This window comes from Pleurodeles waltl, chromosome 6, assembly GCF_031143425.1.
Source record: "Pleurodeles waltl isolate 20211129_DDA chromosome 6, aPleWal1.hap1.20221129, whole genome shotgun sequence".
Lineage (NCBI taxonomy): Eukaryota > Metazoa > Chordata > Amphibia > Caudata > Salamandridae > Pleurodeles > Pleurodeles waltl.
In genome coordinates this window covers 1103417449-1103442378 of record NC_090445.1, presented here as the reverse complement: position 1 = coordinate 1103442378, position 24930 = coordinate 1103417449, and the positions used below count along the sequence as shown (strand labels likewise).

The following is a 24930-nucleotide window of genomic DNA, read 5'->3' as shown; positions in this document are numbered from 1 at the left end:
ATTCTGCTCTTCCACAGGGAGTATACTGGCACACAAAGTACTTTTGTACAGTGGCAGGAACTACTATGGCAAAGTGCGCTTTTTGGAACCACATTTTTAGTTTTTTTGCCAATGTTTATTGTTGTGGGAGCTGCGAGGCCCTCACAATTGTAACATTGTATCACAAAAGCCACGTCAACAAGAGACGCATTGACAAAACCAAAAGACTGTCCACCTGTGTTGGATCGTTGGTTTTGCCAGTGCTTTTATATTTTCATGTTTCCAATAATCTTGTTGAAAATGGTTACACTGATTTTCCATTATGAATACTTTTTGAAAACACTAGCATGCATCAACATATTTTACTAAATGACGCTTCAAAGAAACAGTCCCTAAAATATCACAGTAATTTAGAAAAACCTTTTTTCCTACATGAATTTTTTTCTGAACATTTGGTTTTGAAAGCAAAGAATTATCAATCATGCTACAAGCATCTGCAAACCTTTGCATCTAATCAGAGAGCATTCTGGGAGCATTATACATAGCCTCATATTGTTAAGTCTTTCAAACGTATATGTACACATTTTTTTAGTAAAAGCAATGTCAGTAGCGTAGTGTGACCTTACAACGTTTATTTAGAGTGCTCACCCTAATAATAAAGGCTTTACATTAATGAACCATAAATACAGGTTCGAGCAGCTTTACCATGGACACAAATATCACTTCAACAGTAGACAGTGTCCTTTGCTGGCAGCTGGAGGGTTTGTGCTGAAGGGGGTTTGACTGACCTGTCCCAAGGACTAGGATTGTGATCCATACTTGGATAGAGTGCATATCTTTGCCAGCTAGAGTCCCAATTTCTAACAACATGCATGGCTACTTTTTGGAAGTACATTTGTAAGACAATTTGAAGTAATAATGTGGCAATGTAGTATTTCATGAAATGCCATGCTTTTGGTGGATGGCCCCATAAAGATAAAAGCTTGTTGTCCTTGACCCTAATATGTCCTGGGCGTCGGGCTGTAGGAATTCCACACCCCTGTGTATATCTATCTATCTATCTATCTATCTATCTATCTATCTATCTATCTATCTATCTATCTATCTATCTATCTATCTATCTATCTATCTATCTATCTATCTATCTATCTATCTATCTATCTATCTATCTATCTATCTATCTATCTATCTATTCACTCAATTACATGACTGCATATTCACCAGTAACAGTGCACTGTTAATCTGCTGATGCGTGCAGTTCATCCCTGGTTATGCTAATGTCATTAGTAATTGTTGCCGGGATGCTCACTATCCTTGTCCCCGGTAGAAGGCTTTCATCTCTACACTGTACCCAGGAAAATGGGCTCCATGGTAAGTGCAGTGCACCATGTCATGTCAGTAACACTCATAGATGCTGATATGCAGGTCAGCAGATTCCAGTCAATGGCACCCATTTAGTGTTAGGTTGTGAATGTGAGTGCAATGCCGACATGCCGTGGAGCAACCTCCACAGATGGAAACTGAGGTGCAGGGTTGAGGGGGTGGTGTATGTGAGTGCAGCTCACAACGTCCTTTCTATAACACCCTTTTACACTGAGGCACTGATGTCAGACATGGGAAGCCACACTCTCCAGTCACATAGTGGAGAGTACTCAGACTTCGGAGAGAGCAATGACACAGTAGGAGAAAAGTAAGTGAGGTGGGAGAGATTACATGGACAAAAGGGGCTCGGAAGCAAGAGCAGTGATGTGGAACATTAATGGAGTGCGGGTGGGGCACCCATGGTGTAAAGAAACAAGAAGATGGAGAAAACGAGGCAGAGATGGCGGGAGTGATCGAGGCAGATGCGGAGTCCCAAGACATTAAAACAAGCAAGTGGGGTGCATGAGAATCAGGGACTGAGGGAGGCAGTAAACCAGGGTGGAGAAGCAAAGACAATCACAAAAGGGACAAGGCATGTTAGACCTGGCATCCTTAGGGTGTTCTTACCCCCAAACTGTTTGCCTTTCAACTCCTGTTTTCTCAGTATTTTTGTTGGCTTTAGGACTCTGAGCTCTTTACCACTGCTAACCAGTTCTAAAGTGCATGTGATTCTCCCCTAAGCATGGTGACATTGTTGTATCCACAACTGGCATATGTAATTTACTTTAAAGTCCCTTGTAAAATGGTATACCCTATACCCAGGGCCTGTAAATTAAATGCCACTACTGGGCCTGCAACACTGATTATGCCACCCACTTCCGTAGCCCTTAAACAGATCTCTGGCCTGCCATTGCTGAGCTTGTGCATGCAGTTTCACTGCCACTTCAACTTGGCATTTAAAACCTCTTGCCAAGCCTTAATGTCCCCTTTTCTTACATATGGCACCCATAAGGCCCTAAGTAGTTGAGAGGTCAGGGTGCCATGTATGTAAAAGGCAGGCCATGTACTTTTAAGTTTTGCACGCCCTGATTATGGAAAACTCCCAAAGTCCTTTTTCATTACTTGTAGGCCAGCATTGGTAATTCCTTAATATACCTATAAATTATAATTCCAGATCAGAAAGGAGTAGTTGCATCATATTTGAATGTTAATGATAAATCCTCTTTACTGGTAAAGTCAGATTTATTATTACTATTTTAGAAATGCCACTTTTAGAAAGTGACATTTCTCTGGTCTCACTGTTCTGTGCTTCTGACAGCCTATCTCCAATACACGTCTGGGCTGGGTGACAGCTACATTTGTGCATTCCCTCCAGACACCCACAACACAGGACATCCAACTGCATCTCCATTCATCTGCATACTGATGGGTCTTCCTGGGCAGGGAAGATGGGAAGGGCGCACACTTACACTTCAAAGGTTAGTGGCCTGAGCCCCAGACAAAGGGCTGATAACCCCCAGCTGATAGTCTGGAGCCAGAGCAGGGATGAAATTGGGACCTGTGCATTTTGGGGAGATCCTTTGAAGTCACCCCCCACATCAAAGGAACCTTTGGGTATAAGTGATGGGGCTTTGACACCTTGAAATCAGATCACTACTGGACTAGGGAAGACCTCTGCTGGAGTGAAGACTGCTCTGCTCTAAGGATTGCCACTCTACCTGGAATGACTATTCCAAGGAAATGTTTCTCAGCATTGCTGAGCCACCCTGCTGCCTTCGGATCTCTGCTCTGCTGAGGACAAGGACTGGACCCATCCTGCTAAACCAGAGTGTCTATAATGGCTTGCTTGCTCACCCTCTGTTCTTCTGCAGGTCCAGGAACATCAAAGACTGCTTGCATCTCTCCTGGTGCTGCTGGACTCTGCCATCTGTGAGTCCTACCCTTGCCTGTGATGCCCCTCTCTAGTCCTGGGCTTCAGAAGTGTGTTCTGCAGCTGAATCCTGCAAAAACCAATGCATCGTCTCGAGTGCATGTAAAATGTTGCTGATTTGCTACTTGGGAGCTGATGAAGAGACTGCTCAATGACAGCAGATTCACAGCCTACGTGGTTCGACGACGACACTCTGTGTGGCTCGATGACAACACATAGCATTCACTTCTGCAGATTCCCAACGACAACGCAGTGATCGGACTGCATGGAAAATAATGAAGCATCGTTCCCTCGACGTTGAAGCTTTGCTCCATCAAAGGTACTGTTTCAGCTGACCCTGTATGGGTTTTGTAGCCGGACTACCCTCCATCACGGTCGGCCTGAACTTTAGATTTGTACCAGCCCCTCGCGATATCACGTAGCCTTTTGACCACTAGTGACTTCTAAGCACTATTAAAAAATAATATCTCGACTTCTATTGATTGGATTTTTGTCATTTTGGTCTTGTGTTACTCAGATATTCTTTATTTTTCTAAACTGGCATGGAGTCTTTTTTTGATTTAGTCATTGTGTTACTGTGTGTGTGTTGCACAAATACTTTACAGATTACCTCTTAAGCCTGCCTACTCTGCGCCAAGTTATCAGAGGGTGCGCACAGATTAGTTTTGGGTGTGTGTTTGACCTACTCTGACTAGGATTGTGGTCGATACTTGGACAGAGTGCATATATCTGCCAACTAGAGACCCAATTTTTAACAATGTGTTTGACTACTTCTCGGAAGTCCATTTGTAAGGCAATTTGAAGTAGTAACGGTGCAATGTAATCCTCCACGAAATGCCTTGCTTTTGCTGGAAAGCCCCATCCATTGAATGACAAAAAATGGAAAACACAAGAACTAATGGCTGATGTGGGCTGACCCAAACCCCACACTTTCTGTTTACTGTTATGTATTGTATGTACTCTGTTGGGAAAGTGAGAATTTTCAGACATCTAAAGGTGTCTGTAGCAAGACTGAAAAGTTATTGCTTTCCATATAGAAAGCTTTCAATAAAGAATTGCTTGGCCAATGATCGTGTCTATTTCAGTTGTAAACTAGTATCTTATAAATTATAAAGCAAGCACACCATAGGTGGTGAAGTGATACACGCAGTAACCACTAGAATGAGTTATGATGGTAATAATCCTCTGGGTGAAACCAAGTCCCCTATTCTACAAAATTGGTAACAATACATCTTGTGGACAGCTGCATAGGCCTAAAAGGGGAAGATTTCACCCCCCCAATGCCATTACCTAATCTACAATCCAGCCACTTTGTGCACTAATATATATCAGGAGGGAAATGGCCCAGTATTCCGCACCTCAACCCTTTCCATACTAAGGGGGCAGAAATACTCACCTGCTTAGGGAAGCAAAGTCATTGAGTCAAATAATCCTGAATTGCAGATTCCACAAACTCAGTGGGGCTAGTAACTCCCCCCTTCCCAGCCTCATTAGTTAACAGCATGACCTTTAGGGAGGCTGTTTGTGAATGGTTAATCTGAAAGAGGTATGTAGTTGCAGATTCCTTACCTTAGAATGTCCCCATGGCATCAGTCGTGATCTGGAGATTTTTTCAAAGCAGAACCCCCGCGCACCATTAGGTGGCGTTGATCGATTTTGTGTCCTTCTTTGGCATCATCTGTGCCGGATATGGTGTTGTGGGTCATATATAGACGCCAGTACAGCGCACTAACGTCAGTTCTTTTCTTTCCACTCCAGCCAGCGCTGATCTGAAGGAGGAGCTACCCCTCCGTCACTTTTTGACTGTTCTTTTTTTTACTTTTGTCAAACCTTTTTTCAGTGCTTCTACTCCAGGTGCGTCCAGGGATGTCTTCGCGTAAGACCGGGTTCAAGCCCTGCGGATCCTGCCTTCGGACAATGTCGGTAACGGACCTGCACCTCATGTGCCTTTGGTGTGTGGTGTGGTACCAGGACCCAAAGTCTTGCTCTGAGTGCAGGACAGTGAATTTGAAGGCTTTGAGGGAACTGTCCCTAAAGTTGATGGCAGCCCGGCGCTCAGCTCCGCTAAGTCCTGATCTCGGTCGAGAGGAAAGTCTTGGGATCGGTTGCAGAGACCTCCACCTTCTTCGTCCCACTCCTCTGGCTATTTAGGTAAGTCGAGGCATAAGAAGAAGTTGAAGAATGCAAAACAATCTTCAACTTCACCCCATCCGTTGAGGGATTGGGAGCGTTGAGATGGAGGCCTCCATCTGCAGAGCCTGTCTGGGCCAACTTTATCTCTCGGAGTTTCCGGGAGCAGGAGTGACCTCCTGCCCAGCTCAAGGAGTTTTATGAGGCTATGTGCCTCATTTTTGGGCAGTCCAACTTTGCAAGCGCACCTACGGGCGCTGAAAGGGGCCCTATCGGTTTCCGCACCGGCGACTTCGGCCTCAGCTCTGAGGGGCACCCCGGATCTATTCCAGGATCAAATTCATCCCCACCCCATCCTCATTAACGACTCCTACATGGGACCGTATGGGCATCATACAAAACCTGTGCCGACATAGGCTTTGCCCCCATGTCGGATCTTGAGCTTTATTACTAGGTTATGGTGAGGAAGGGCAGTGGTTGCTGGATCCTTTAGAATGCCATCTCCAAGACCCCATGCACTGGCATGCAGACCTGGGTGAAGTCAGTGGACTGGATCCCTCCCCAGATACTTGCATACATTCTCCCCCTACCGTGACTACGAAGGAGGAAGCTTCATATTCAGTGGTGGCGTGGAGAGCAGCGGATATCCTGGACCTTAAGTTGCCTTCGGTGGCGGTCTAACCTCCTGACAGAGGTGCTTCAGCCTGGGGCTTCATCCTCTGAACCCCTGCTCCCCTTTAATGAAGCCCTTACAGATGTCCTTCTGGATGCTTGGTCAAAGCCCAGCAAATGGGCTGTTGTAAACAAGAATATTTCCCGCCACTATTGCCCTGCAAGGGTGATACAGGTTAACTGACGCGAAACCCCATCCTTGGGTACTTGGTTATCCAAGCCTCCAATTCTCAAGATGCGTTCCCTTCTACACCTCCAGATAGAGGACCCAAAAGGATGGACACAGTGAGGAAGAAAGTGTTTTCTTCTGCCAGCCTGGAATTGTGGTCCATGAACTCTGCATGCCTTTATGGGACGTTATTCCCACACACATTGGGATATGGTTGCACAAGTGATGCCACAGGTCCCGGAGGAGGTCCGCGCTGTACTTTCCCAAGCAGTTGCTGATAAGAGAGATGCAGCAAGGTTCATGATCCAATGTGGACTGGACACAACTGACTCACTGAGCAGAGCAGTGGTCCTTAGCCGTCACGCTTGGTTGAGGATGTCTGACTTTTTGTCCAAACTAACGTTATGAACATGCCATTTAATGGCACCCCTCTCTTTAGAGAAAATCAAACTCTGCACTCAAGTGCTTCAAGGATTCTCATGCTATGGCCAGGCTCTTGGGCCTCACAGAGGCCCCTCAGACCCTTCAGTCTGCTTTTTGGGGTGCCCAACTATGTCCGTTCCTCTCCAGCCACTGTACCATGCAGGTGGTTTTGCAGATAGCCCGAAGGGGCTACTACCTCCCCTTCGATACTACCCCTCCATCCTTGCTACCATCCTATGATCGAATGGTTGAGGATCACTTTGCTCTTCTCTAAGAGGAAGTTAAAGCTCTTTTGGCCTAGGGAGCCATAGATGGGGTCCCTGTGCCAGAAGTCGGTTGTGGTTGTTATTCCTACTACTTACTGGTGCCCAAAAAGGACAAGGGTCTCTGCCCTAACCTAGATCTTTAGTCTCTCAATCTCCTTCTCAAGAGGAGAAAGTACAAAATGCTCACTTTGGCTCAGGTTCTATCTGTTTGGTCCCAGGACACTGGATGGTAGCATTGGACTTTCAGGATGCTTACTTTCATAGTCCTGTTGTGCCAGCCCACAGATATTACTTGCGGTTCACAGTAGGCCGTGAGCACTTTCAGTTCACTGTGCTATTGTGTTTACCAAAGTGATGGGGATAGTCTCATCTCATCTGTGCAGATCAGGGGTTTCAGTCTTCCCCTATCTCGACAAATGGGTGTCTCACACCTCCAGAATACGATTGATCTCCTGTATTTGTTGGGGTTCACTATAAACTTGCTGAAGTCACACCTCCTTCCCTCTCATATGCTTCCTTTCATTAAAGCTGTTCTGGACACAAGGCAGTTTGGGCCAATCCTCCCGAATCGCGAGTCCGGTATAATCGGGCTATTATACTGATGTTTCAGCCTGTATCCTGGATTTCAATGTGAATGACTCTAAGGCTGCTGGGCCTCATGGCCTCCTGTTGGTGACCCTTGCCAGATGGCATATGCAGGACCTGCAGTGGGACCTGAAGTTCCATTGGGGTCAGCATCAGGGGAATCTCTCAGCAATGGTCCGGATCTCGGAGGAAACTGCGCAAGATCTGCAGTGGTGGCTAACTAACCACAACTGGGCTAAAGGCAGATCCCTATCCCGTCTCCAACCAGATCTGACAGTAGAGGTAGATGCGTCACTCCTCAGATGGGGCAGCCAGCTGGGAGAGGTGGAGATCAGAGGCATCTGGTCTCCAGAGCAGTCCGGACTCCACATCAACCTGTTGCGCTCGGGGTTATCAGACTAGCATCGAAACCATTTCTTCTGTCTTTCAAAGGGAAGGTAGTGCAGGTGTTCACAGACAACGCCACCGCCATGTGGTACTGCAACAAGCAGGTCCGGGCGGGATCATGGAACCTTTGTCAGGAGGCTCTATGCCTCTGCACATGGCTGGAACTTCAGGGCATTTTCCTGGTGGTCCAACATCCGGTGGGCTCCCTGAATGCTACAGTGCTTAGTTGATCATGAATGGTGCCTCTTTCAGCAGTAGAGAGAGCCTTGGTTAGATCTATTCGCCTCCACAGAGAATGCACAATGACAGCAGTATTGCGCATTGGAGTTTCAAAGGTGGCGATCTCTCAGCGACACTTTTTGTCTCCAGTGGAACTCGGGCCTCCTATACGCCTTTCCGCCATATCACCTCTGCCCAGAGTTCTGAAGAAGATCGAGAACGACCGCACCCAAGTAATCCTTGTTGCTTCAGACTGGGCATGAATGTCTGGTATTCCCAAGCTATTGAGCATTGCCATAGATCCTTCGATCAGACTGCCTCTTCTGGAGGAACTTCTGTCGCAGCAGCAAGGGAAGGTTTTCTGCCTTCTTCTGAGGAGTTTGAGCAGTGGCAGTTGACAGCTTTTGACCTTCTGCCCAAAGTCTGTGACATCATCTTGGCAGCTAGGGGTCCCTCCACCAAACCCGTATATACCTGTTGTTGGAAGAAATTTGTTGCATGGTGCACAGACAAGTCAGTTTACCCCCTCTCTGCCGCTCTCTCTGAGGTCCTGTTGTTTATCCTTTCTCTAGCTCAGCAGGGGTCTGCTAGGCGCACTCTAAAAGGTTATTTATCTGCCATCTCTGCATTTTTGAGATTGCCCAATCAACCCTTTTTTTTTAAGTCTGTTATTGTTAACAGGTTCCTTAAGGGTTTCACCCATATGTTTCCTCCATCCCCATTCATTATGCCTCAGTGGGATTTGAATTTGGTTCTGACATTCTTAATGTGTGCTCCTTTTGAGCCTCTTCACAATTGCACTCTCATGCGTCTTACATTAACTGCCTTCCTTGTGGCCATTACATCTGCCCACAGGGTAAGTGAGCTGCAGGCATTGTCATCTAAGCCGCCCTACCTCTCCATGTATCCTGACAAAGTGATGCTTTGCACTATGGCTTCCTTTTTGCCAAAAGTAGTCACTTGCTTTCATGTACGCCAATCCACCACTTTGCCTACTTTTTGCGCACCCCAACATCCTTCTAGGGAAGAGGAGAGACTCCACCGCCTGGACCCAAAAAGAGCGTTGGTGTTCTACCTTGATCGTACAAAAAAGTTCAGTTTGGATAATCAACTCGTTTGTGTGGGTGCGAAGAAAGGTCGGGCAGTGCAGAAGCAGACAATCTCCTGATGGGTCAAACTGAATTCAAATGTGCTATGCACTGGCTAAGAAGCAACCCCTTGAGGGTTTGCATGCTCATTGTACCAGAGCTAAAGCTGCAACCACTGTGTTAGCAAGCAGAGTACCAGTCCTTGACATCTGTCAGACAGCAACGTGGGCATCTCTTTACATGTTTACCAAATAATACTGCATGGGCAGTCAGTCTCGTAAGGACAGGCACTTTGCCTGTTCAGTCCTGCAGACTTTCGAGTATGATCTTAATTCGTAGACTCACCTCTGGGGATGGTATTGCTTGGTTATCTATTCTAAGGTAAGGAATCTGCAACTAAATGTTTTTATCAGATGAACAAGTTACTTACCTTCAGTAACGCCTTATCTGGTAGACACAATATCTAGCTGCAGATTCCTTACCGACCCAGCCATCAGCCCCGCTCTGCGAACTGATTTCAAGGGAAAGGGACTCTCTTTCAGGGTCCTAGTTTTGGAGCACCAGTGGTCAGTATTATTCATGGCTCTGCGCTTTTGGCGTGGAAAGTTGTGAAAAGAAACTGACGTAAGGAATCTGCAACTAAATATTGTCTCTACCAGATAAGGCATTACAGAAGGTAAGTAACTTGTCCATAACCACTTTGTAAGGCTTTGGTTTTCCAATGCTCTCTTTAATGTGAGAACAGTGACTTGGTAAATGGTGGTTAAGACTGTTTCCAGTTTTGATACTTTTGCTCAAATACTGTAAGAAATGATGCTCGTTAAGTTTAGCCTCAGTGATGAACAAGCCTTATAGTTTTCCTTTTCTGTCTCTTTTTCCAGAAGTGACTGCCGTGGAGGATGTCACTTTAGGTAGTGAGCAGATTGAGGTGCGCTCGCTCACTACTTCAGTGGTAGCCCCGGAAGAGTTTAAGCAGGTGGGGCTCACAAAGGAGGTTCTCTCCGCTCACACCCAGAAAGAAGAGCAGGAGTACGTGGACCGATTCCGGCTACGGATTCTGCAGTCACCTTACAGCAACTACCTTCAGCAGGGCAGCCGGAGCAAAGGATGCTCCAATGAGTTGGGTAGGTATATTCTGCTCAACATCATCTCTGTACTTGTCTTGAGTGTATGTGGATTCCACAGCAACAGCATAATATTACATCTAGCATAATATGTAACATACCAAATGTACATAAAGGTCATTACAAACAATTATTGGTCTTGCTTTTTAAAACAAAAGTGCTTCTTCATTTGTGGGTCATTTTTTTTTGTGGTTGCATGCGTTAGTCAGTGAATGTAGACTCCCTGCACCCCCCTGCAGCGAGCATGTTGATGGTGCCTTTAGCCAGATTTGGGCACCACAAATCAGGAACAAATATTTATGATAGACTATAAAGTGCATTATGGGGCACTCTTGTCCGGGAGCAATAAATACAATATGAATGGTTTCAATGACTCATTCTTTAATGTTTAAGTCCTTAAAGTTTTGGGTGACCAGTTCCACATAGGATGCCCACTGTTTTTTAAAATGTTGGGGAGCCCACATGGAGCCACAAACCCCCTCCTGTGTTGTCCACTGTATTATGGGGCCACACAGGGGTTGGGCCATTCGCTGTGTGGCTCTATCAGGAGGGGAGCAGCCTTTTTTCTTGGCTATCGTTGGTAGGAGCACAGCACGCAGGGAAGTAAATACTGACTATGTCCCATGGAGGTCTCTCCCAGGACAACAATTCGTCAGGCCTCAGGGATGGGGACTCTGGGGCCAAAAGTTAGTTTTGGGAGGGACTGCCTCATGCATACCCTCCTCCTCATCATTTATATAATAATTTAATAGGATAATACCCAGACCCTGGCTCATCCCGGAGTTTCTATCAAATAAAATGCATTTTCTTTAATTTTGTTGGTCCGTGCCGTGGAACCATGCAACAATTTTTTTTTTTTTTTTTAAACAGGACAGTAGTGGTCCTTTGGAACCCCTCCGAAGGCCTATGGGGTCAGAGTATCCCTACCTGCTCTGCCACCTTATCTCATTTTTCAAAACCTTTTCATGACAGAGGACCAAGTCCCTGAGACCCGCAATAACCAGCCAATCTGAGCGCTCGCTCTGAAAAAGCCCCCTCAAAATGCTTTAATTTTTTTAAGTCAGCTAAACGATCCAGATATCTATACATTTTTAATCCTAATCTCTCAAAAACTACTGACGGAATTACACCAAGTTACAGAAAGCACACATTCTTTGAAAAGAGCTAGCTTTGTGGCAAATTTGACATCATTCTTTTCAGGTTTTTTGGCTATAGCAGCGTCTAAAATTCCCAATGGAAATTGCATAGAAAAATTATGTTTTGGGACCCCCTTTTTCCTCTTCCCCGCTTAATGGATCAACCCTAAACTTAACTAAACTTAACAGGAAGGAGTTGATGTGAATGAATTTTTTTTTGGAAAGGGTCATGAAGATGTGTTAAACGGCACCAAAGTTATTAGCAAATGAAAAAAAAACAATTGTTTAGTTAATAAATACATAATATTACATATAATATTGATTGAGAAGATGGGTAGGCTTAGTTAACATATGTAAACAAGCATTTGCAATACAATAGGTCTCGTGTTTGCTTGAGCTAGTTCCAGTTAGAAATTTACAACACTAATAGCTCTTCCTTGCCACACAAATTGAAAATAAAAAGTAAAACAGTTGACATAAGAGAGACAATTCAAAGTTGTGAGTGCCAGTGATAGAGTCAAAAGGAAAAAGACGTTTGTTCGCAGACAAAGTTATCAGCAATAGTGCAATTATCCATGTAACAGGGTTGATGGCCAAGGTGGTAACAAAACCGCCCTAAGGAGGGACAAACGTAAAGCATTTACCAAAGAAAGCAAAGGATTTTTGAAAGGCAAGCCCATGAACGAGTGATAGTGATGGACATGCGGTGGGCGTGGTTGAAAGCCCAGATACATACCAACACGTCGGAAAAGCAGCGCTTGTGCACTGCTATGTTCATCCTAAAAAGGGATGCTGTAGCAGACAGCTCTCTTTCTATTTTTAGCCACATCAAAAATACACTTTGCCTCAAATTACTAACAACCCATGCCTCCCCCTACGTTTTTAACCTGCTGAATTTCTTCCTGTATCAACTTCTCAATACTCATTTCCTACAGCTCACTCCTCAGGAAATGCTTTAAATTCAACAGCTTCTATTACAACAACATGGTATCTAGGAGTGCCTTACTTTTGTCTTGAATATAAAGGTTAGCACTCTAGTTGTTCATTAGAACTCTGTTGCCACTCTGCAGTTGACTGCTGGGGCGTTAACTGATAGACTGCTGCTGGTGTTGAAAGTAAATATTTCATTCTGCATATCATATTGTTTTACTGAAATGGATGAGAAAGATAAATTAGAGCTTCTAGATAATGTCCTCATGTTAGCTTTCTAAAATACTAGCAATAATTTCTATGAGAAACAAACTTTTAATTTTCTTCATGTACTACAGTCTCCTCTTTAGGAAATGCTTTCAGCTCTACAGCTCAAATTCCAACAGGCTGGTGTTCAGGAGTGCCACACTTTTGTTATGAATACAGAATGTTAGCACTGTAGTTGTTCCATAGAACACTATGGTGAAGCTGCAGTAGAATACTGAGTAATCAACTGACATAGCTGTTGCTATTGGAAATACATTTTACTCAGAATATCAGACTCTATTCTCACATGGCAGAGGCAAGATAGTGTGAACACAGAAAGCGTGCTCTAATTTTAACATCTGGGGCACCTTCCATAACCTCTACGTAAAAAAATAATTAAAGAAAACTGCTCTTAAACATGGTTCATCAAATCTCAGCAGAGGATCAAAATCTTTCACTAGAATTCCTAAAAGAAATACAATACCATCTATCAACAAATAATTTATATTGTGGTTAACATCTGTTATCACCCTACCTTATTACTTCCTTGTTCAACATTGTTACCTTTCTGTGGCATAGTTGTCCTCATTGAAGAATCCGGGCCTCGCGTCCTTCTTAGGAAGCAGCTGGACGTTGTGGCACCATCCCTACAGAAATGGCTTTAATGCAGCAGTTAAGGAGAAAAAAGTATGCAAGCTGCCAGATTTGCCTGAGAAGTGCTGGGAGCCTCCATCCGGAGAGCTGCAGCATAGACCCGTGTCAACAGAGTTAAGCTTTATAGGTGTTTTAACACAGCAGGTGGTGGACAGCAGTGAACAGCGGCTCTGCAGCCTGGGCAGCAACAGTCTGATGGCCTGAAGCACACAGCTGAGCGATAAGCGACAGAATGATGCAGTGAAATAGCAGGTAGGCGGCTGCCTGGGAGCGAGGGAAAAGAGCACTTGCAAGACCAGGATAAGCCCGCCATCTTCCTTTTGCCCGACAGCCATAGACTGAGGTAATAATGTTACAGAACTTTCCATGTCTTCAGCGCTTTCAGTACATGTTGAACCTGTCTGTTTTCAACAGTGTATTATGTTTGAGCTGGCTGATACAGTGGCTGTGTCTGTGATGGAAGAGGCTCTCTCTGTAGTAACTTGTCCGGTGCAGGAGTTGGCAGTCGGTGATCCTAGCAATAAAAACTCATTAACATCGCCAGACAATTTGAGGAAAGTTTGGGCAGTCTGAGGGACAGTGCAGGGGAGGTAAATCAAGGAAGTGTGTCTACCTCTTCCTTTTATGCATTGACTTTGTCTCAATGGGTCAGAGGGGGTCTACCCCTGCCCCTTTTGCTGGTCGTATGTCTGATTCTGTTGACCCTGTTCAACCAAACAAGCAAATTCAGCTGTATACACTAATATCTGCCCTGGACACCTGAGGGGAAAACTAAAAAGGCAAAAACAAGGAGGCTAGTAGGGAGGCCAGTAAAATTAGGCATTCTGGCAAGCAGCTGGCCAAGCCAACAGTCCCTCTTCTGAAATATCGGATATTGAATCGTGAAACTAAGGGCAGTGTTAAAGGCACCATGCTGCAGGATTAGGCCACTTTAAAGTGGGAAGCTAAAACGTCATCCTCTCGATTGCCTTATACTTGTGTGGCTAATCACATGGTAACAGGGGCTTATAGTGATGGTCAGGTTAGCTCTGGTTCTACCATTTCTCCTGGCTCACAGTACAGTCACAGTACAGGCTGGCTGAGGCCATATCTTTTCGGTGAGCAGTTCCCTGTCTGTTGCCTCTTTAGGCCGCCCTCCACTGGCTGCAGCTACGGAGACCTCTTCTACAGATCTGGCATGGGAGCCCTCCGTTCTGGTGATTTTTCAGTTGTTAAAGGAACAGCGAACAGGAGCACAGCGTCATTACATGCAACCTAGGGCCGATAGTGCTTTTATTCAGTGATCATTAGCCAAAGTATCTGGTCAAGTTGCTGCTCTTACTACAGATATGAAGGAGCTTCAGCAGCGTGTTACAAGTGTTGAGGAAGTGGGAGCAGTCGTTGTGAAAACCATTGGTAACCATGGTCATCAGCTGATGCATTTCCAGTCTAAAATATAATTTTTCGAGAATCTGCAACGAAGAAATAATCTGCGTGTGTTTGGCATATCGGAAGGAGAGGAAGATGATGCCCCTCGTCAGTTTATTGTGAAACTCTTTGGGAAAGCATTTCCTGATATCAGTGATTGGGACATTTAATTACAGGTTCAGCGGGCACACCGTCTTCCAATCAATCAACATAAGTCTCCTCCCTCTGGTAGTTCTAAAATATTGCAATACTATTCTATATTGGTAATTTTCCACTAGAACAAGCCATCTTTTTGAAGGCCTGTCTTCAGTCTTTGGTCACAGTTAATTCAATGTTCGTTGTAGTTCGCTCAGATCTTTCTAAAGCCACAATGGACAGGCAGTAGAAGCTCTGTTAGATAATTGACCCTTCAAAAGCCGTTGGGGCTCCAAGTGCTCCTACTGGAACCAGCTAGGTTGAAAATTCTAAAAGGTGGGCTAACCCACATTTGTTTTACGGAGCAAGAGGCTCGGCATGCTCTTCACACTGGTACTGTGTTGCATTAAGCTGCTGAGGTGGCCTCTTGTCGTGGCACTATATTGATACTGCATTGGTGTGGATTTTTTTTTGCATTTGTCCTTCTGCTCTCAGATGTTTTTTTCAAGTTGCTGGGTTTTCTTGCAGTGTGTGTGGTGGATCGGGTAGGGGCCAGGAGCCTGGGGTGGGGGTATCCGTAGGCTGTCCTCAGTTGTCATCAACAGCCATGGGGGTGGGGAGGATTCCTTTCACCGGATACGGAGTTGGGGGGGTGGCGGGGTTCAAAGGGTGGGTGTGGCATACTGGGACACTTCAAGGAAGTTTGGTAAGGGATGGATAGAAGAGAAGCAGGGTAAAATGAGTCAGGATCACCATTAGTAGTTTGCTGTATTGATTATTATGTTGGCTGGATTGGGGTATCAGTATGAGATAGCTTATGATCGGATGATAGGAAGTAGGCTTTGTAATGGCTAAACTGAAATGTATGTGTTGGAATGTATCTGGTCTCAGTCATTTTTTCTAAATGACAATTAGTTGAGGAGGAGGTTAAAATTTATAAACCGCATTTATTATCTCTTACTGAGACCCACCTTGCTTATAAGGATCACCATCTTTTAAAGCATTTAGGTTATGATATTATCGTTTGTACTTCTCAACCTGTCTCCATTCGTGGGATAGCCATTCTGTCTGCCAAAAATATTGTACTTAGTATATTAGACCCTAGGGGTCAGTGGGAAGATGCACAGGTTTTGATGTTTGGTCATAAATGTGTGGTCTGCACTGTTTACGAGCCGAACGTTGATGAGCCTGATATTCTGGGTATGCTCTGTTTGGAGCTATTGGAATGGTCTGCGGAACTACTTATAATTGGCAACTTTTACAGTGTTATGGACTACAGGATTGATTAGATGAATCGCTTTGCAACCCCCTGTATGGGAAAAGGGCATTGATTCTTGAATTAGCTTGTCTGCATAGTCCGAGTGATGGCTAGAGAACACTATCCAACTGAGCCTGGCTTCACTTTTTACAAATGCCCACACATGCATAATTAGAGGATATGTATGTTTATTCACAACTTGGGGTTTGATTCAATGTGTGGAGATGACAATTTGCCCCAAGATCACTTCTGATCATAACTCCATCATTGTTTCATTTAATCCCTCTGGTGAAAGGGTGGAGCAAAGACAGTTTTTGTTTCCTCGCCATCTATTATCTAATCCTGAGTATTGTAATTTTATGTCCAGCTTACCCGCAGAATTTCTACAAGTAAATATTTCATCGGCCTTACCATTTGTGGTTTTGGATTCTATGAAGGCTTATATTCGGGGGACTATGTTACTGTTCATACTTAGTAAAAACAAGCAATCAGGACTGTGCCAGGCAGCGCAGACAGTCTGTTGCACAGCTGGAGATCAGCCATGCTCAGGCAATCACTAGTAACTAGTAATGGACCTGATATACAGGCTTTACACTCTGATGTGATTGTGAAGCTCTCTCTCCTTGGGCGGGCCCTGACGGAGAAGGTGGCTGCTAGGTATCTTAAAAATCAGGCCCTCCAATGCGAGTATGGGGAGAGGGTGCGTGAGCTTTGGCGCAGGGATAGATTCCAATCTATCACATGCACTGACGGTGTCGTACATCCCCACCCTCAGGCTGTAGCTGAGGAATGTTTCCATCTTTTATCAGGAGCGGTATAGCCGCTCTCAGGGCTTTAACGCATTTGAGTCACAGGACAGTGGTCGGGGGTAGGACTACCATTTCTTTGGGACTCTAACTCGATTCGCTTGAGGTGGACACGCCTCCACGAAGGAAATCAAAGTGGCGCTTTTTGCTGTACCATCGGACAAGGCAGCAGGTGGGGACGTGATTGCGCTTGAATTTTATAAAACATTTAAGGATATTATTACCCCTATACTGCTCTGGTTTTAGCGGAGAGGTTCCTAGTATTTGGAAAATGACTAATATTATTATCTTTCTTAAGAAGAGCAAACCAGCAGACAAACGGGGCTCTTATTGCCCCATATCTGACCTTAGTAATGCTGATGCTAAGGAGTTTGCCAAAATTCTTGCTACTCGGCTTGCTCTGCTGTTATCAGATTTAGTCTCACTTCAACAGCACAGCTTCATACGTGGGAGAGATACCACATGTCATATCAATACATCTATTGTTGCATTGATGTTGCAGCCAAACTCAGGCAAAGAATGGGTATGATACTTGTAAATGCTGTGAAGACGTTTGACCGTGTTGTATGGGACTGTTTCTGTGCATAAATGTGCACTTTCGGTATTAAGGATCGGTTTGGGGCGATAGGCAGGCTATCTGCCTATTCAAATTTACCTATGTGCAGGATGGGCTACATCTACCTGACTTCAAGCAGTACTTTTGGGCTACATTTGCTGGTCATTTGCGTAATCTGCCAACTGAAGGCTTTTTGTTTTCAGTTTTCATTTGGGTCTGATTATAGGTTGCTTTTGTATATACTTCTGGATCCCAGCTACTTCAAATGTGCTAGGTTTAAGTGTATTTGTTACATTTGTATTATATGGCGAGGCCTATGTGTAAAATTTGCCCTGTCACCAATCCAAGTGGACACCACACTCTGGTTTAATCCTGCGTTTCAAGCTGTATTCCACGATTCAATCAGTAAGACTTGGATGAGGTATGGGATTGAGACGGTTGGGCTTCTTTTTCCCTTACCCATAATTTTAAATACTTGCAGATAAGGGACTTCTTGTGTTAGATGCTAAATTGATGTGACAGGCTCAAATATTTTTTCGTCCTTAGAGTAACTAGGAACTTGCTTATCAGCTCAGCTCAATTTATCAGGTGCTGTGCAAGCAGAGGACGGATGACAGTTTGCAACTTGCTCTTAAATGGAGAAGGCTACTTGCGCTGGAGATCCTACCTTCTAAAATTAATTCTACTCTTGAGACGGTTTGATGGCTCAGTGCACTCTACCAATTTAAAATTACAACATTTTAAAACCACTTGTATGTTGTATTGCATGCTCAAGAAAATCTCATAAGGGAACGGGAATCCAAGATTGGATAAGACTATGGGGGTCATTATGACCCTGGCGGTCACTAGAGCCTGTAGGGTCACGGTCGCAGTCGGACCGCCGCTAAAGTGGTGGTCTGGCCGCAACATTATGACCATGGTGGTGCTGCAGGTTCAAACCACTGACACCTCCAGGCTGCCGCCAGCCTGCAGCCTGGTGGTCCCTGTGGTTGTAATCCGCCAGGGCAGCGCTGCCCTGGGGATTACGAGTCCCCATCCGCCAGCCTTTTGCCATGGAAAGCCCCCCTGGGGGCCCCTGCACTGCCCATGTACTTGGCATAGACAGTGCAGGGCCCCCCATGCACAGCCACATCAGGCAATCCACTGCCCGGATTACGGGCAGTGGAATGCGCAACGGTTGTTGCCGCACCCGCTGCAACGCCACATTGCCGCCGGCTGCATTAGGAGCCGGCTGCAATGTTAAGGCCCTGTTCCCTGCTGGGCTGGTGGGCGGAAACTGCCGGCACAGCAGGGAATCCATAATAGGGCCGGGGGGTTCTGGCCACACAGGCGGCCTGATGGCGGGATTGCATTAGCAGGAGGCCTCCGCCGCCCACCAATGTCACAACGAGGACCTGAATGTCCTAAATGTGGCTGCCATGCAGATGATATTTTACATATGTTTGTTACCTGTCCCATCTTGCAAGATTTTGGGGCAGGGGTGACCCAGCTTCTAACCTTCTGTCTGGGGAGTCACGTATAGTTTACACTCAAGGAGATCTTACTCGGATACAGATTGGAACTCTATATAGGATTTCAGCAGCTTCTGGCTACCGCTATTGTAATAGCAAGGCTTTGTATTCCTAAGGTATAAGTGTCTCCCCTATCCCCAAGAACTGCTGGGTGGTGGGCCAACATTCAGTAAATATATGAGTCTGAATTAGCAGTGGCCAATGCTCGAGGTGCACGTTCACTTAAAAGATTGGAGCAAATCTTAGCAGGATTTAGCTGGGATACTCAGCTTTAGACTGAACCTAGCATTTAGGAGTTCGAAATGGTTTTGGCTGGGACAGCTTCTGTTTTAATAAGCCATCACTGTTGTTTCTTTTATTGTTCTTTCTTCCTCTCTCTCATTTACTTGATAATTTATAATCATACTGTATTATCCCTTTACAGAATTTGTTTGCAGACTGTATTTAATTAGCTTTTGCCTTTGGTATGTGTTATTATTTATCTTATCTTTTAAATAGTTGCATATTGTTCTCTTTTTGAAAATGTCGGACTCAGAAATAAATATTTTATCTAAAAAATAACATCTGTTAACACCCTTTATAGGTGCTCTTTTTGTGGCTCTCAAAACCTGGCATTAAGTACATTGCATTTCATGTCCCTGAGCCCTGTCCTGCAATTCCTGCCACAACATGTTGTCCATGTTGTGGCAAGCCAGTTGGCTGCCGTCCCTGCCCCTGGGTGTCGGGGGCGCTCACTCTGCCCACTGAATATTTTAATGTATTTTCAAGGTGAAGGGGCCATGTCCCTGCGTCCTGTAATAGCTGCCACATCATATTGTTCATGTTGTGGCCAGCCAATCTTGACTGGTCAACCCCTTTTAAGTTATTTATAAATGCACATTGCTTGAAAACTACTGAGCGAATTTACACCAAATAACGAAAAGCATGCTTTCTGATTAAAGTTCTAAACTTGTGCCGAATTTGGTGTAATTCTGTTCAGTCGTTTTTTCTTAAGTGTCTTGCAGATCTGTTAAACAGCACCAAAGTTATTAAAGATGCGTTTCTTATGTAAACTCTTACCTAACTATACCTACATCTGTCAAACATCATCAATTATTTGTCAAGAAGGCACACAGTTAAAATCAAGTGTAACAAAATCTGAGTAGCAGGCGATTCGGACAATTTGTTACAGGCTGCATCCATTAACTGTGTTGTTTTGTAGCAAACCTGGATGTTGTCACTACATAAGCTAAAACTTACTGCATCCTTGCATGATCTTATACCAAATTAGAAATATGGCTCCATCAGTATGATTTGCACACAAGGATAGCAGGAGTGCATTGATAGAATTCTGAAGCGATATGGCCTGCAGACAATGCCGTTTCCCATCATGGCCACTTTCCCTGAAAGAAAAAAGTAACTGAAGTCTGGTTATCTCCTATATAATGGTCTTTGGGAGAGCCCATAGAAGTAAGGCTTTTTTAAAGAGGTAAAATAAAAGTCAATTATATATTATTAATGCTTCTTTGAATCAATTTCTATTTTCTTTGCTTTTTAACTATTCCCTTGAAGTAATTTAAAGCTATTTCCAAGGGCCAGGGTACCTGTACCTGCAGTGCTTCTAGGACGCCAAAAATGCAGTAGCCCACTTGCTCTGTTCTAGTGTGCCTTTAGAGGAAATCACATTCCAAATCATGTTTCTCATTGACCCTTTCATGGCACTCCTAGGCTGATAGCATTTAACAAGGCCAGCTTTACTTCAACTGACTGCCTTACCAAGCCAGATTCCAGTATTACTTGTGGAGCTCTAGTCATGAGTGGTAAACTAAAAGTGCCCTGTGGGTTTGCATTGCAGCAGGTCCAGACATTTCCCAGTGGGGTCCATGTGAGCAAATTACCCGTAAAATAAGGTAGGTAGTAGTGTTACTTTCATTGTCTCTCATATTGGAGCAGCATAAAGACTTTTCTATGTAACCAGCAGGACCATACATTCAATTAGACATGTTTTCCTTAATTTCATTAAAGGAGAATGGGTAGGGGCGGGATTCATGTTATTAATCATATTCTTAGTCATTTATACTATTTGCTCCTCGACATTTTTTAAAATTTGTCATTCCTTGGATAGGTTACAGTCCATCCACAGCCCTAGGTTTTTGACTAAAGGTAATAGAAGGGGTCAACAGCATACGAAATTAGGTCACAGAGCGCCTGTCCAGACAATAGCAGGATCCCCGATTAGCATGATCTCCTTTCACTGGGTGTAGCTTTAAACATATTCTACAACACCAGAAATCAATCTGAATCAAAGTTTTTGTATATTTTGCTTTATCCTGTGTCGAGTAATATGAAATTTTGAAGATTAACCAAGTATTATCAGCATAATTAAAATAACCGATGTTCTTTTATTTAAGCAATTTCATTAGCAGGAACATGGGTGACAAAGCTGCACTCAGATAGTATCGAAGGACGCTTACAGGTCTAATAGAACTGGGGCTTCAAAACAGCCATTGTCTACAATCAATAGGAAGTCAGATATGATGGTAATTGAAATTGATTCTGTACAATATTTGTGGTGGGGGTAGCCTGCCTGATGGACATCTAAGACCTTAATGTCATGTCATTGTAATAGATTTTAGTTATTTTCCCGATAACTGCTCTGTAAGTTTAGTGAAGTGGGGAAGATTGGGGTAAAGTTCCTTAAGTCTGCAGGGTCTTCTTTTACTTTTGTTCAAGAGGAGTTTCTACTGCGTTTTTGCACAGTAGTGGCAATCCCCATTTTCAATGAGCAATTAATAGCTGTAGTCACATAGGAGTCATTTTGGGCAGATTAATTATCAGTTTGAGTTTCTTTGCCAAGAATACCTCTAGCAGGGAACATAAGGTTTTGAACTCCTTTAGTAACTTTGCTGACTTTGACAAATCTGTTCAAAAGTACTGCACACACGAGTTGTTTCCTCCAGGCTGGTATCATGCTCCTAGCTTTCAAAGTAAACAATAATATTCTCAAGTGCAGAATATTTTTTTTCAAATCTATGAAAGACGTGATCTGCTGTTTCAGTACATAGGCCTTCTGTTGAGTGTTGAAAGAAAGTTCAGTATGTTATTTTAGAATGATGTTTCCTTTCTTTACATGCGCACTCTGCATCCTGTAATGTTGCAGTAGATAAGATTTTGCGAAAAAGATCATAATTCCTGCACCATTCTTGTTCCAATTGTTTTTCCAGGCTTTAGAAGCTGCCATATCGTCAGAGGATTGTGGCTTAGTTTAATGTAACATTTTGTTCATATGTTGTGATCCAGATACCTTATCTGAATCTATAGTGATAATGTATGTTAGGCAATCAAAGCCCTGTAGGGACTTGATTATTGATCTTTGTTATTTGATTGTTCTGTGAGATGTTTAATTTTTATTTTATTAAACCATTTTTATTAATGTGCACAAATACTATTTCATTCAGTAGAACAGTATGAGGACATAGGCTATAATATAATTTGCACATTGTTCTCTGTTATATCATACAAATCCCCAGTTAGATTGACAGGATAATCAGTCGTATTATATGACATAGTAATATTGCGTCCACTCGTAAAACCAACTTGTGACACACCTACTTTGTCCTCCTGATATTAGTGTACTCATTCTGGACAGGCCTGATCTCTAGGGCGGTGTTTAGACAGTGTAGTGGGTTCCTTCCAGCTCAAATAGTGTATATGCTGGCTAGCACATGAAGTGTATGAGATTAGAAAATTAGAAGAAGTGGGACTACTATGGGAGGGGAAGTGTAGAGTGGGTCTCATGCTTCCTCCTGCGAGTTATTGGGCGTTTCTGGGTTTCTACCGATAAGTCGGTGAGCAATGTTTCCCAGGCTGTGACTATGGGGTACTTCCGTAATCCCCTTATCTCTTCCCACCGTAAGGCCACCACCTCTGCCCAACCCCATTTAAGTGTTGCTGCCCGCCAGTGTGCTGTGGTGGGTAATGTCAGTGATTTCCAGTGCATTGTAATGAGCCTACATGCTAGAAGCAGTGCCAGGTCTATGAATCTGTTACTGGTGTTAGCAGTTACTGGTCTAAGAAAGAGGCCCAACCGTGCCCCTTCCGTAGTGTGCAGGGCTGTACGATCTGAAACTCATTCTATTTCAGCTATTATCTGGGTCCAGTACTCTTCCAGAACCTGGCAGGTCCAAAACATGTTCCTGATGTCTGCTTCCAGTTGTTGACATCGTGGGCATTTGAACAGGGAGCCAAACATCCGGAAAAGAGATGCAGGCGTTAGGTATGCTCTGTTTAAAATATTATGTTGGATATACTGGAACATTGCATTCCAAGATACTTTACAAGGGTACTCAGTGTTCTTTACTCAATCCTTCATGGAAATCTCCCTTCTCAGATCATCTTCTCATTGCCTACGGGTTCTCAATGCTGCAATTGTGCGGCTAGGTAATAATATTCAAAACTAGAGGTGCCTAAACCCTCGTTTTCAGTAGGGAGTTGCAGTTTCCAGAACGCCACCCGATGGCAGTCCTTGTTCCAAATAAAGGACCCCATAGAAGAGTGTTGAGCATGAAAGATGGACCTGGAAATGTGGACAGGAAGGTTTTGGAAGATGTATAACAGGCAAGGGAGTACCACCATTTTCACAAGAGACACTCTGCCCGGACTGTGAGTGGGAGTGTACTCCAGAAGGCCATCTGAGGCTTCAGCTACATTGCTACCTTCAAAAGATTGACATCTAGGAGATCTAGCCTGTCATGATATACATTAATGCCAATACACCTGAATGTACGGGGTTCCCGTCTTAACCGGTGACCCTCTATGATGAGGGCCTGTGTAGGACAGTGCGGATGTAACGGGAACAGACAGAATTTAGCCCAATGTACCCGCAGCCCTGATACCTCATAGAAATCTTGCAAGATTGTCCGTATAGGATCAAGACCTACACTGATATCACAGACGTATATCAGAATGTCGACAGCGTACAGTGAGATGACCTACGTCTCCCCGCATATCAGAATGCCTCATCCATCCCCTAGCTGACGCAGCTTCTGTGCCAGTGGCTCCATGGCAAGAGTGAATAGAAGCGGAGAGAACGGGCACCCTTGTCGGGTTGCATGCTTGATCTGAAACGGTTGAGAGACACATCTGCTGATCTTGACCCTCGCCATCGGGTTTGTTTAGAGTAGACGGATTAATGCTTGGAACCTCCCCTCTAGCCCAAACTTGGTCAACGTTGTAAAAAGGTAGCCCCAGTCCAGCGAATCAAATGCCTTTTCCAGGTCTAATACCAGGCGTGCTGCGAATGGCCATCAAGCTGGGGCCAGTTTCATCACCCTGTACAGCCAGCGAATATTTAGTGCAGTGGACCTCTTGGGTATGAACCCCTTCTGGTCAGGGTGCACCATCTTTTGCATGTGTCCATACAGGCAGCCTGCTAGGACCTTACTTAGAATATTGTAATCCGACCCCAACATGGACAGTGGGCAATATAAAGCCAGTTCCTCTGGATCCTTTCTTGGCTTCGGAAGCAAGACCAAAAGGGACTCCTACAAGCTCTGTGGTAGCCTAACTTCTTCCATCGCTGACATAACTCAAACAGCTTGGGTGTAAGATGATGCTTGTAGGCCTTGAAGAATTCGATAGGGAGCCCACCTAAGCTTGGCGTTTTGTGAGTGGCTGCTCCTCTGATTGCTCCCTTAACCTCTTCTAATGTGAGGGGGTATTTAGGTCTTCTTTCTTTTCAGGCTATAAAACTGTGAGTAACACCCCAGCTAGGAACTCTTGTATGTTTTTGTGTCGGGCAATTGTTAGGGATTATACAGTGTGCTGTAGTGCAATGTAAATGCATCATGTATCTGAGTTTGGTGCAAAGCAAACTCTGTCGGTAATACACAAATCTTCACAGTGGGATGGGGAGGTCTGCACTACATATTAGCCGAGCCAACAAACGTCCAGCCTTATTGTACTGAACGTGCAACTTG

At 44.4% G+C, this 24930-nt stretch overlaps 1 protein-coding gene across 2 annotated transcripts in view; it reads left to right on the top strand.

Moving 5' to 3' along the window:
- The window catches only part of PER3 (period circadian regulator 3), a 476770-nt gene that overhangs the window by 358803 nt on the left and 93037 nt on the right, over positions 1-24930 (top strand). For both annotated transcript variants that reach the window (XM_069240206.1, XM_069240207.1), the window contains exon 18: positions 10092-10334. In XM_069240206.1, coding sequence (XP_069096307.1) covers positions 10092-10334 — 243 coding nt within the window. The remainder of the gene's footprint in view (positions 1-10091; positions 10335-24930) is intronic.